General features: G+C 37.9%; 1 protein-coding gene across 1 annotated transcript; it reads right to left on the reverse strand.

The window, feature by feature from the left end:
• Positions 1-2,246: 2,246 nt before the first annotated feature.
• Positions 2,247-13,741, reverse strand: PSMA3 (proteasome (prosome, macropain) subunit, alpha type, 3). The gene is made up of 11 exons (XM_010286392.1): positions 13,736-13,741; positions 13,560-13,642; positions 12,292-12,415; positions 11,218-11,319; positions 11,005-11,078; positions 10,318-10,390; positions 9,301-9,366; positions 5,687-5,733; positions 3,207-3,274; positions 2,997-3,061; positions 2,247-2,435 (listed from the first exon to the last, which is right to left on the reverse strand). Exons 1-11 carry the CDS (start codon positions 13,739-13,741, stop codon positions 2,391-2,393), a joined length of 753 nt encoding a protein of 250 aa, XP_010284694.1. The 3' UTR covers positions 2,247-2,390.
• Positions 13,742-14,031: the final 290 nt, after the last annotated feature.

Consider the following 14,031-nt stretch of genomic DNA (forward strand, 5'->3'; position numbering starts at 1 on the left):
CTTCTGGACTAGAAATCTCTTCTAACGTTCCCTGGGCCCTAGCAAAGCTTGACTTCAGATCAAACAGAAGCCTGCTAGCTTTCTGTTTCTAAAGTTAAGGGAAATTTCAATACTAAAATAGCTTATTTTGTATTTTTCTGCTCTTTTCCTCCTTAACTGTCCTCTCCTGAATAAATGCAAATATTTTTTTCCCTACCTTCTAATGCTTACTTTTTTCCCCTCTTTCCCCATCTGCAGTCAATGGAAATACTAGATTATTTTTTGTCTTTAACACAGAAAAAGATCAATTCTCATAAAGAGGTTGAGCCTATATTCTGGTAACTTAGTTACTTAATTTGGAAAAGAATGTGACAGTAAATGGTGACTTTGGTATTGTTTAATTAAATCTTGCTGTGATAGGTGGAACTGCTATGCAGCACTTTGTACATACTACTATCTACTGCAAAATGCACATATTCTTGAGTTGCTTCTCATCGACTTTGCACCTTTCTACAACAAGCAAAAAATCAAGAGCATGGTTCTTCAAAGGAGCTTTTTAGACAGCTACTTATTAGAGAACATGACAACCTGGAAATTCTGAATAAGCATAGTGGGTGGTTCTTTTCACATATTGTAGAACATCTTCCTTCCACTTTATCTTGTAAGTATACACAGCTGATCTTGCTCTTCACACTTAACCCTGAAACCTGACTTGTGTAACTTGTTGTAATACTTCCTGTCCCCAATTCTGAACAGCTGTCACTGAAAGGATTGGATGGATGTGTGTAACCACACATGAGGGTGGTTTTTAATTTCCATTTAACAGTTTGTTGGTATCACTTTAGGTATAGAATAAAGACAAAGTGAAGAGAATCGAGTAGAATCTCTCTGCTGTCATACACAGTGAGAAAGATCAGCCCTCAGCTAACACTTAGAGTGCTGATGAGAGTTTCCTGACTGGCACTCACTAATGACTCAAACAGCTGCATCAGCAGTAAACTGATTCAATTTGGAGAAATGCAACACAGGACCAAAGGCTGACTCAGTGTAACTGCTGTACTATTGCCTCAGGAGGAGACACAAAAGGAGGTTGTCTGTCACAGTCATGATTAACACAGGCTCAGTCAGGCCTGTTCAAGAGTTCCAGCAGCCTTTGAAAGCCATGTCCAGCTGCAGAGGCAAGAGCTCAGGTAGCTTGACTCCAGCTAAGGGTTAAGCCTGAGCCAGTCTGAGTATCAAGATGGGCCCATCTATCTCTATTGACTTCCCCTTGTCACAAAAAGGAAGTACAGCCCATATCTTGTAATCTCATTGGGAAAGAGAGAGTAGAAGGCCAGGTGTTTTTTCAAAAGGAAAAAAACTGTATAAAAAAATAAACCTGCAAAGGTTTATTAAAACAAACCATTTTGTTCTAAGGGCTAGTGATCATTAGTGTGTAGTACTAAAGCTGAGGAGTTTGTTCATTAGAAGAGTATGCATTTTAGATTAAGAATTTTAACTACATGTACAAACAAGACTTCAATTTTAACTGAATTTTAAGGCAGTGAACAGAATGGTTTGTTACCTTATCTATTCCAGTCACTTCAAAGTTTTGAAAGACAGGCTTTTTTCCTGGGAAGTGGGGAAAGCAAGCAGGAAAGCTTCTGTTCAACTTCTGTGAAGGTCAGTAATCGATAAAGTTAATTCAAAAGTGATTTAAGAAACTACACATGAATGAAACTGTTTAAAAATAGTTTAGCTCTTCAAGCATTAATTCCAGTTACGTCGCTTAATAGATCTCTCAGCTTCAGAACTTAAGCACTATTTTAAGCTGAATTAGTTTTTATTTTTTCCAACTGTGCCTAGACTTAATACTTCACATGAAAATTCCTTTTCCTGAACCCTTGCTTGTTACGTAGGCTGTTTGGAGTTGTCAGCTGTGCACCTCACCTCAACCTGTAACCAGCTGTTTTACAGTTAGGTATGTTCTCATCTGTTCTGCCAAGAGCAAGCACAGACTGTGGCTACAAATGGACTGCAAATCATGGTACTGGTTAATCAAGGAATAACCAAGTACTAGTTTTTAATACTAAATTCTGCAGTATAAACAAAAGACTTGTCAAATTTTTAAGCAGGTTTTTTTTCTGTACCTGGCCTGGCTCAAGAGTGCTGTAGTAACAGGAAGCAACACCAGCCTGATACCTTTCCTTCTTAAAATCTGTTTTGATACAGATTACAGTTGCTTCTTGACGATGCTGCCCTATACTCTTTTGAAATAAAAGCTAACAGACAGTAAAATGGAAAATTTATTAGTGCAAGTTGGTCACTCAGTTTCTTCCAACAAGTACATAATAGCATCCCATGCTTAATACATTATAAACAAACCTGTTCTAAGTTAAGAAAAGTTGAACTTGTCTTGAAGTAACAATGTGTTACATATTGTCATCATCTGATTCATCTTCCTCTTTCAAAGATTCCTATTTAAAAAAAAATTTAATTAAAAAAATAGTTTAACACTTGTCTTATAATTCGGCCTGTAATAAGCAAAATCAGTTTTGCTCTAGCTTTACAGTCCTCTCATTCTGTCCAAAGCCTTGTATTCAGCAGGCTAGTTCCTATCTCTAGGAGGTAATACTGAGTACCATCATTACTTTCAAAACAAATTCAAAGCTGATAAATGCTGGAATGCTGGAAATGCAAACTTTCTCCAGCTGGTTATCTTTAAAAACCTGTTCTAGGCACCATGACATACTACCTCTCCTACTCACTTACACCACTGTGGAAAAGTTAATACATTTACTTTTGAAGGAGAAGCACACCACCTGTGCAAGCCTGCTGGATTACACTGGCTTTTGAAGCAAGAACTAACACTGGATTACATTGTAAACTTCGCTATTCTCCCTTCAGAATAACATGATTTAAGTGATTTGTCTACATTTTCCAGTCACCACAACAGTAGATGCCTAACCTTCAGTTAGCTCCTTCTACTCTAGACTTGTCAAGTGAAGCACTGGGATGACACTGAAATCAGACCTTACCTTGGCATATTTTTCTGCTTCTTCCCTGATGTCTTTGGGAACAATTTCGTGTTTTCCGTTGGTTACTGCCAATAAAAAGAGTACATCTTAAGTAGAATTCACACAAAGACCTGGACATACAGAGTGAAGTTCAGAAGCAATATTTTTACTGCAGTTACAGGAAGTTGTAAATTTTCTATAGTATTTATAGAAATTACAGAAATGCATTACTTTCTCCAACCCAGCTGAGTTCCAGCTCAAAAGCTTTATCCTTTACTTCATCATGAACTATGTAGATTCTGGAAGGAACAGAGAAAGTACAGATTAGAACAGATTGATCAACAGGCTAAATATACATTCTTCCTTTCACAGATTTCTTCTGTTGAAGTACTCTACTTATGGTAATAGAAGCTCTCCCCATGCTTTCTTTCCTGCCCACACACACACATACCAAAAAACCATCAGAGATCCAGGCTTAATTGCTAGTATAACTATATTGACTGATTACAGCTAGGATGCAGGTTGAGATGCTCAAGTTATCCTAATTAGGACAAACATTAAGATTGAAATACTGTAGAACCAAGGCTATGTCATCATTGCCTACTTCTGTTAGATTAGTTATAGTACAGTTAGGAGTGTCCTATATTTCTCCTGTAAATCTTATTTCAGTTTATCCTTAGGCAAAATCCCAACACCATAGTACCTTGTGTCTAATTAGAAGCCTGTATATAGATCTCTATACAGACCACCATGCTTATGGCAAACACGATGATAATTGGAATTTAAACTATATGTGGAATTGCAGCATACGCAGTACCATCCAGACTAGTAAAATCACTCCTTAGTCTGAGAGATAAAAATGTTACACTATCATAGCAGTACTAATTTGACTGCATCATAGTATTTGGTCCTCAGTGGCAGAATGTGTAAACAAACTATAACAATTGAGTTGAGACATAAAACGATAATAAAACTTAAAATAGCATGTGGCTTCACTTGGTCAGAAGGTTGTGTTCCCTAGTTTGCTTCAGAAAGTATTAAGTCAAAAGCTGAAAAATACCAGCTATTTGTAGCCACCATGGAAAGCTTGGAGACAGTGGAAGAAGGAAGGATACCTTCCACACCACACTAAATACTTCCAATTAAAGTTTGATAAAAGTATGGTGAAACAAATATAAAGAACAAAGTTAACACTGGTGTCCAGGGAAGTACCACTATATGCTTATGTTCTTCTGACACCATTCCTTCACTGTTAGACTGGACTTACTGATCATTGCCTAAGATGATCTATAGGCCTTCCTTATCTGTTCAGGTGGTTACAAGCCTTTTGTAACAAAGTGTGCCATTACAAGCTCTTGAAGTAAGCATTACTCGGGACTCAGGCTAGTATTTTAGGGTTTAAAAAAAGTGATTAAAATCTTTGCTAAATGCTACTAAGGAGCTGAATTTTACCTGAAAAACAGAAGTGTACCTAGAGCTGCTGTTAAATTTTGAGCTGAGCAGAATTAAAGAACAGAAGTCTCTGCATTCTTTGAAAGTCTATGCTTTATTTGTGTCATTTTAGAACTGCTTTGGGGACCTTTTTAGGTTTTAAGAACACAGATCACACAAATTCTTTCCTTTAGCTGCTGCCAGACACAAACAGCTTCAGACACAAACTCTGAAATAAGCTCACATGCTACACCACCAGTGACAGAAGCATATTTATTACTTCTTTATAAACTTCTAAGTAATAGCCATAAAATTATGGAGGTTACAGTTTTGCAGCTGCAGATTAAACTTGTGACAAGCACAGAAGATGTCCCTAAAGCATTAAAATGAAGTGGTTTAGATACCTGAAAGGATACTTGTATTTGTTTGAAGAGATAATAATTCAACAAGTATTTTCAAGATAGTTCACTACTGGCCAATTCATGCTCTACCTAGCATAAAGTTTTTTCTCTTCCCAGTATCTCCGCCCACCCCCCCCCCCCCCCAAGTACAGGACTTACTGAATGGTACCTTTTTTCCCTGCAAATACACTATCCTCACACAGAGTTTGTGGGATTGTATTAGTGACTACAGGCAATTATATCACCGATGTGTTGCCCTAAATTACATCAGTAAATAGCAAATTAAATATTTCCAGTCTTTTCATGTGTATCAAGCTTTGTCATTGAAATGAGACCAGCTATACCCTACATATATCCTTAAACAAGGAGTTACACTTTGCTTCTTTCCTAGGCACTTGAGTCTTTCTTTACACAAATAGGAAGGTTGCGTCAAAGACCTCAGCTTCATTTCTGGACTGCCACTTAATGTCTGAAGCATAAGTTGATAGTTCAGTCTGTGCAACAAAGTGTACAGCGCTTACGTAGAATAGGGACACCAAGGAGTTTCTCCCATTTCTCACCTGGTTTATGTATTTTAAAACCAGTGACTGTATTCAGACAGTTTAACCTTTAATCCACTGCTGCTACAAGATGCACCTATAAAAAGTAGCAGATGAGATCAAAAGGCGTATTTTTCACATCCTTTGGCATTTTTCAGTACTGAGTAGCTTATCCCATCACACAGGAAGCTAAAAAGTATTACTAGAAGACAATACTAGAGAGAGCATGAGCACTCCTCTAGTAGAAGTGAAACCTGGTACCCAATTTAAAAGGAATAGCTTCAGTTTGAAACCACAGCAAGCTCACCAATACGGATTTTTTGTTGAGTTGGAAACTTACATTTTTGCAACCTCTTTAACAACATCACGGCAGGTCATTTCCTTCATCTGTAGACAAAAAAAAAATACACAGTATAAGAGAAGATACTTTTTTCCATTTCCACAAGGCCAGAACACGAGTGGCAGTGCACATGCCTAGGGAGCTTACTGTTCAGTGGTGATAAGAGTGACAAAAAGCCTAGAACCAAATTTATTCTCTACGCTGCATCTTTCAGCCTATTATTCTTCTAGTGAAGAATTCTACAACTGAAAGATTCTATCAGAAAAACTGTTACATGGAAACTTCCCCAGTTTAAAGCACTCATCAGCTGGAAGCCTAGTTGAACAGATGAACCTTAGCATTGTAAAAGCTTGACTTGTTCTTAAATGCTTTCTTATCAATATGGGGGAGGCACCATATTTTCACGTAAAATATTCATATTCTTTCTAGGTAGTATAGTAATACTTTCAGTCTTACCAACATTTTATGCAAGCAATTTTGACTTTTAAGTAATGCCCTAAGAGAGGAATATTGTTCCAGGGTTAACAACCAACTGCATGCCTGAGCAAGGTATTGGCATCTCATTTTACATTTTCTCACTGTGATATCATAGATTTATGAGAGTTTGAGTTAATCAAAACAAAGTCTCATGCCAATTTCCATGACATAATAAACTTATGTTTTGTAGGTCAAATCTCTTGCCATTCAACTCTTCTGGACTATGTACTAGTAATATATTCTACTATATTTCATTAATTCAGGGTTGAAACAAGAACAGCCTCATTTACTTTCTCAAGGTTTCATCTGCACAAACCAGACAGACACCAGCCTTTGACACTGCACTCACAAGAATGTACCTGGCATTATTCATTGAAACCAATGGGCCATTAGTCACAAAATAGTCCGATACATTACACATTTTACTGACACCTTTCCTAGCATAAAATTATTTTAAATTTCAAAATAATTTAGCATTTCTCCCCTCACGCTATTTACACGGAGCTTAGAATGTAAACCATTAATTACATATCATTTACCATCTCTTCCAATTCTCAAAGTGTTTTCAAGCCCGTAGCAGGGAAGCTAGTTTTCAGACACTGGTGAAGGAATTAAGATGACAACAGTCTTTTGTTCATGCTGAGTTGTCACAGCACCTTCTGGGGTGAAGCGCACACCCATGGAAGCAACGGGACAGAGAAGAAATGCCCATGCCTGGTTAGACAGACATGCCATCACAGTCCCATCCCAAAATGTTTCCTAAACAGAGACCCATTGCCCCAGCACTTACATTTGTACACTCGATCCATGACACACACAGAACTGGCTGCTGTGTACAAATATAACTTGTGTCACACAAATATTTAAATTACTATGTGTATTTATGCATGTAAGAGTTAGCAGTGAAATGGGAAAACCCAGAGGTCTGCTACTATCACATGTATTTACAAGAGAGAAAAACTGAAGTAGATTTATTTTTTACCATTATCTTTTCCTCACCACAGACAAGTTAATTCTGCAGGTAATGAGAGTAAACACTGTAATAGTTTAATCACAGGACTTAATTATGATTATGTCCATGTATCAAAGTTGTACATAGCATCAGAGCTGCACAAGAAGCACTGTAGAAGAAATTAAGGGATTCAAGTACTCTCCACACAACTACGAGTTTTCCCACAGCTGAAGATAGCCAACATTTGCATAAGATGCAACAGATGTGATCAATGCAGTGTTTCCTGCTTGCACCCTCAGCTACACAGGAGGGTTTCGCATACTGTGTCCCCTCCCAGATACAGTATCTGCTCTGCAGTACCTGTAAGGCGGGTTTAAAGTTTTTACTACCTGCTTGCCTCTTGCTTTCCACCTGTAGTCCCCTCTTCCACAGGAACAAACCTTAGTTGACAGGCTACTGTAGGCAGTATCACCCCACAAAAGCTTTTGTGCTTTTGTCTTTTTTCTGTTTCAGTTTTGACAAATTCATCTTGTCAAAATTAAGTCTGACCTGGAAACCTGCCCAGTCTACGGTTAACAAAAAGCATCAGCATGCAAGACTGGACTTGCTTCACATTGCTGTGACAAGATCATATGCATTACTGAAGACATTCTGCAAACAAGCCCTTAGATAGATAAATGCAATTAGGCCCTATGGCACACCACTGTTCCCATGTACTAAATTTTACAGGCTTTACTGTAAAGTTCAAGCAATACACACACTTACTAGCTGTACAAAAACTCAGTCAATTAAAAAAAAGTGCTTTTTTTTTTAATTTTTGAAAATCTGAGTACTGCACTGAAAATTAAATTTTTGGGCTAGATTACGTTACCCAACATTATCTTTCGGCCAATTTGCACACATTGAAATTGAAATTATGATTTCTTAGACACCAAGATTCCTGTATCAAGATTAGATGCTCTTGTAGGCTTCCTACTTCTGATTTGCTATTCAAGCACCTGACCAGATTCAAGACTGAATGAAGCAAGTCTAGGAACATCGTCATTTCTCCTGTAACTTCTCAGTTACGGTGCTGCAGGACCATCAACAGACTATTCTTAAAAGCATGACAACCATATGAAGTCTAAACCTTTCCATGAACAGCTGTGATGTACTTCTGCAGACCAAAACCATAAATAAGATGCAAGCAGAGTATAAAGTACCAACTACATGAGACAGACCAGGAGTAGGGATGTCCCATGTTAATTGTCTCGAATTCCAAGGGTGTCAGATACTAAAAAACAAGAGACGGACAGACGTCTTGTACGATTGTGACATCATTCTAAATCAGCTTAAGGCACACTTCAGTGTATTTCGGTAGTCTTCTCCACGCAGGCTAGTTTTACACAGCCAACTGTTCACATGCTCCTTCAGAAGGCTACAAAACAACAACTCCGTGCAGTCACAGAACTTTCCTGTAACACTGCACAAGTATTCTGCAAGCAGGAAATGCTGAACAGAAGCAGCTCCTTTTTGTAACAACGACGGTGTGCCACATAGTTGCATTCTTCCTACCCTTCACAGCATTGAAGTCCTTTTCATCAGACATGTAAAGATGTTTTAAGAGGTGTTCAGCAACAAGCTAGTTGAACACATATTTTGACAAAAGGCAATACCTCAACACTAGCCAGCTGGGAAACACTGTCTTACCCAGCAAGGATTTTATTTTTCTCCATTACATTTTCAGAGTCATAATATTCCAGTGGCCATTCAGCAGTCTGCAGTTCCACCCATTTTCCTTAACCAGACCGGCTTTTTTCAACTTTTTAAACAAAAGGATCATCTAAAACCTTTGGAAAATAAATAAATATACCGCCCTGTACAATGCTGCCCTAAGATTTTCATTCACAACTAAAAACTTATTTAGACTTTTATATTCATTCAGTTACTTTGCTCCCTGGCATGCATGGGAGCGTCTGTTTATGCTTCCCGCGTTGAACAACCTGCGCTCCCTATGGACTAGCCATTGCCCAGGGGCAAGACTTGAGAAATACTGCTATTAGAGAGGCAGTATTATCCTAGACTATACAAGAGAATATTCCGTCTGCTTCTCCTGTATTTTATGTATTTTAGGCATTCAAAAAGGTAACATAATAAGCTAGTAATATTTGTCTTTAAACAGCACAACAAAACTGTAACATCATACCTGAAGTTTTTCTATCTCTGTTTTTGCAGCCTGCCTGGCTTTACCAATGGCACACCCCCAATAACCCTAAAAAAAAAAAAAAAAAAGCAACGTTAATTAAATACTAAGCCCTCTACAGTTCTTACTGCCACTTAGCGTATGACAAGCCCCACCCTACTTACATCGCAAGAGGCTAATAACCGCACACCTTGGCATTGTTCTCAGTCAGGGCACATTCCCAAATTGTTGAATAAAACCCAATTACTAGATTAAGTACTACCACTGTTGATATAAAAGTGCTCAGGAGTTCCTGGACGAACACGTATCTGCCCAATTTGTTGAAATAGGTAATTTTGTAATTGTTATTACAGTAAATGGAAGAGCAAACGAGAATTAAAGAAGTTCTACAGGATCAAAACCCCAAACCCACCTACCATGAAAATATATTGAAGTGTACGCACATAAAAATTAAGCATTTCTGTTTCCCTCAACAGCTATGGTATTGGATATATTGAAAGAGAATGAAAAACTCAGAACAGTATGAGTGTACATCATCCTGTGTGTAATACACAGCTGAAGACACAGCACTAACAACAACTAACAAAAGTATCTATTTTGATTTGACTTGCTGTTAAGCAGCCAGCGTCAGAGTAGCAGCCCTCTCTTATCTAAGCTCTCTCTTACCTGAAATATTTTGCGAATTAGGGTATCACTACAATACTTGCCCTTTTTGGGCAGTGCATGGGAATTTTCATTGGATATAGCCAGGTGGAATGAACTCCCAAATTTCTGAAACAAGCTTTAAAACTAGTCTCTCAGAGACTGTACTTCTAAGAAATACACAACATGTGTTTAACGTAGACATGCAAATGAGCAAAACCCAGCTCTGTTTATTTTAAGCAGTGATTCACCAGAGATCTTCCCAGGCAAAAGGAGAAAAAATTAACAGCTCTTCTGGACTGGCACTTACTATTTTCCTAACTAGAACTTTTAAAAGGGAAACTTGTGCCAAGATGGAATTATTTCTGACACACTCACGTATGAAACTCCTGATGGATCAATCATGTACAGTTGTGCACCATCATCATCATCATAGGACCCCAACATGAAACTGGAGGGGAAAAGTGAAATTAGAAACATTTCTTCTACCAACCCACACATAACTACAGAGACTACACCAACTCAGGTTTCCTACATTCTTCCTGGAGCAAAACCAACCTGCTACATTCTGCTAAGCAATTTGCCTGAACAGTTTAGTGTTATCATGGCAGCCCAGCATCTGCAAGTTGCCAGAAACATTTTACTTATCTGTAACTACAGAACAGATCTCAGTTTATTAGTCCCTTTCTACTAGAACTGCATAGTAGTTGTAACGTACTCTTTAGCTACCAGGGCAAGCAGGATGATTGCAGAGGAAAGTTCTGCTTTTGTCACTGTCACAGACTTTCAGCCTTTCTGATGTCACAGAGCATCAACCCTTCAACTTTAAAATTCAGGAACAAACTGGCAATCTATGTAGAAGTTTGGTGTACTGTTATGCAAATGTGAATTCTTCACCTAAGGTTTTACACACACAAAAAAAGAAACGGGAAGGGAATCTGTTTATGAGATTTATTGTAGGTTACTAATTCCAAGTTTAAAAAAAAGACCTCAGACAACCTAAATAGTTCCAACAACTGTGAAACAAAAGATCCTTACAAATAAGGATATGTTTGAAAGACTTACCTGCAACCAAATGGTCTGACAGCACTGTATAGCGTATATGCATGCACATACATAGCCACTCTGTCTGCAAGATGCTAGGGAGGAAAAGAGAGAAAAAAGAAAAAAATGAAAACTTTAGTTACAGAAATCAGCAGACTTCAAGTAAAAAATTTAATTCTCTGTGTCAAGACTAAGAAAGCCAGAAAACTGGACTGAACGGCACCAATTTCTTACCTTCAGTGGAATATCGTAGCCATAGTTAGATCTAAAGTTAGAAGCCTCTTCTCTAGCTATGTCTGCCAGAGAACGAGCATCTGCCAGAAGTCCCGCTACTGCCTGAAATGAGAATTGTCATCAGCTTGGCCAAACATACCTTGCAATAGCTTGCTAATAAAACCAATGTACAAAAATCTAATTATGTGACTTAACTGTGATCTTTACTGAATTCTATGTACTACTACAAGTGAATTCAATGAAGCTATTCATTTGCTAGCAAGCTCAAAACACGTCAGTATGATTATATATTGATATATACAGTATAGAATTTTTTCTCTAGGAAAAGTCAGTAACTAAAATTATCTTCACATTAAATAGTATCTTATGACTTGCCATCACTACATTAACCCAAACAATACTTCATAGTATAAGTACTTATATTATAGATGAAGTATTGTTTACTGTAATACTTCATCTAATACTTCAAAAAGACAACCATGGCAATATACTATATTTTTTCCTGGTTTGTATGACTACTTGTATTAGAAGCAAAACCAACTCTCTGCCCGATACTGACGATGTCACCAGCAGACAGTTTCAGGCATTTCTGTCACACAGTAACAACTACTTGATATCATCCTGACATCACTATTACAGATTAGCCAGTAATGTATCAGCCAGTCTTTACAGAATTCAGCTGACTCCCACACTGCTGACAAAAGAATCTTGTATGCAACATCTTCTCCTCTTAACACACCTTATTTGTTAACTGTGTAAAAAAAGTACCACTTTAACACTTGTGTTTATGTTTACATTCAAGTTTGAACAACTGGAATGCTGAAAAGTATTTCCAAAAATTTAAAACAGACTCAAAAATTCTATTTTAAATTTGGATTTTATTTATATATGTGTGTGCAATCAAGAATAAACTACAGAAAACAGGTCAAAAAACCCACTGGCACTTCTAACTCTGTACACAGAAACATTAATATTACTTTATCTATTTATCATTGATTGTCTGATTCATAGATTTCTACTTTTGAGAGGGGTCCCTTTCTATTTATGAAAAACTAAAATTAAATAGCACCTTACCATTCCAACATGTCGATCGACATTAAAGAGACGTTTATTGGAACCCTCTTCATAAAGCTTGGACAGAACTAGTTTTTCTACTCCAAAGACAACACCATCTTTGCATCTTATCCCAATTGCTGTACTGAAAGACAAGATAAATATAAGTTGCTTACACAGAAAAAGAACTGTAGTGTAAAATATCTAACAGAGAATTAATAAAATATGACAAGGAATGAAATAATTTCTCCAGAAGTAGATTTGTTACAGCTCCATTTTAGCATTGAAGACAACAAGAGGAAATAAAAAAGCTAAACTATAAACGTTTTCTTAAATAAAGGAGGAGGGGGCTGCCAAACGTCCCTACCCAAATAGTTCTGAACAGACTATATACAGTGGTGGCATTGGAGCGATTAACCTCTCCTGTTGTAAAATTCACTGTTGATCCAGGAGATGTGACAACTCTTGTTGCACTTCGGGACATGGTTTAGTGTTGAAGTTGTCAGTGTTAGGTTTGCAGTTAGACTCCATCTTAAAGGTCTTTTCCAACCTAAGTGATTCTGTGATTGGTTCTTTCTCTAACGCTCAAAACCTGCATCATCAGGCATAAATTATCAACCATGGCATACACAAAATACTTCACTAATCCTTATTTGGCAGTATGAGACTACGATCAGACACTTGGGTGATCCAGACCACGCCTTGCTATCAATCATCTTGCTGCCACTTTGCAGCATATACTCGCGGGAAGACAGATACTCTCAGAGAAGCCAATGTAGAGTTAGCAGAACTTTTATGTCCTCAGTTTCTTGAGGAATACATATGAAGTTATTATAAATTTACAAGGCCCTGAGCATGTCAGTCTTCCAGTGCCTCAATTCACATCCATAAAATGGGCTTTTAGATGCTGCTACAGCCGCTCTACTACCATAGCAGCTAAGCTCTTACACACATTAATGAGATCTGCAATCAGATTTTGCCCCAAAGCATAAGACTTTTATTGCTCTTAACACACATCAGTAAGTTTACTGCCTTCCTTTGCATTCTCCAGCACATATCTGTTTCTAGCAAGCAAAATTAATTCCTAGCAAGCGTGAAAAGTGATTTCTAGCAGGCAGAAGTGATTATACTACTATTACACTCAATTTGAAGCCTCCTAAAATGAACCTAGGGACACAGCTGCTGAGAATTTTAACAACATAATATTTTCTGCAGTTTCATCATGCTTGCCTAGTCCAACTGCCCTGCTTTAAAAAAGGCCAACAGAGATGCAGATATTTGTATCTTACCTACTGTTCTCCACAGCTTTCATAGCATATTCAACTTGAAATACTCTGCCATCTGGAGAAAATGTGGAAGCTGACAGGTCGTACTGAGGAAGAAAACACACTACTCAGGAAAAAAAAACACGATGACCCAGTGTTTTCAGAAAAAGTCTATTTATTTAGAAGTGCAAGACTGTCACCCGCATGACGGCGATGGCTACGCAGCCAGAAGCAGGCTGCCCCCTCCCATTAAGCGCATGAGCAACTGCCGGCAACCACTAACAACTAGAAGTCATCGCATCAGTGCTGGATACATCTGCACTTCAAATCCCATCAATCCAGACGTTGCACACGTCTGAAATCAGCGTGCATTACGCAATACTTAAAACCTACGAGATCTTTATTTTATAATTTGAAAAAAATATATGTATCTTTAGTAACAGGAGCATACTTGAAATGCTCAGAAGTGCACTATGCGCAGCGGCTTGGCTCCCCC

The sequence above is a fragment of the Phaethon lepturus genome, unplaced genomic scaffold, assembly GCF_000687285.1.
Source record: "Phaethon lepturus isolate BGI_N335 unplaced genomic scaffold, ASM68728v1 scaffold16874, whole genome shotgun sequence".
Lineage (NCBI taxonomy): Eukaryota > Metazoa > Chordata > Aves > Phaethontiformes > Phaethontidae > Phaethon > Phaethon lepturus.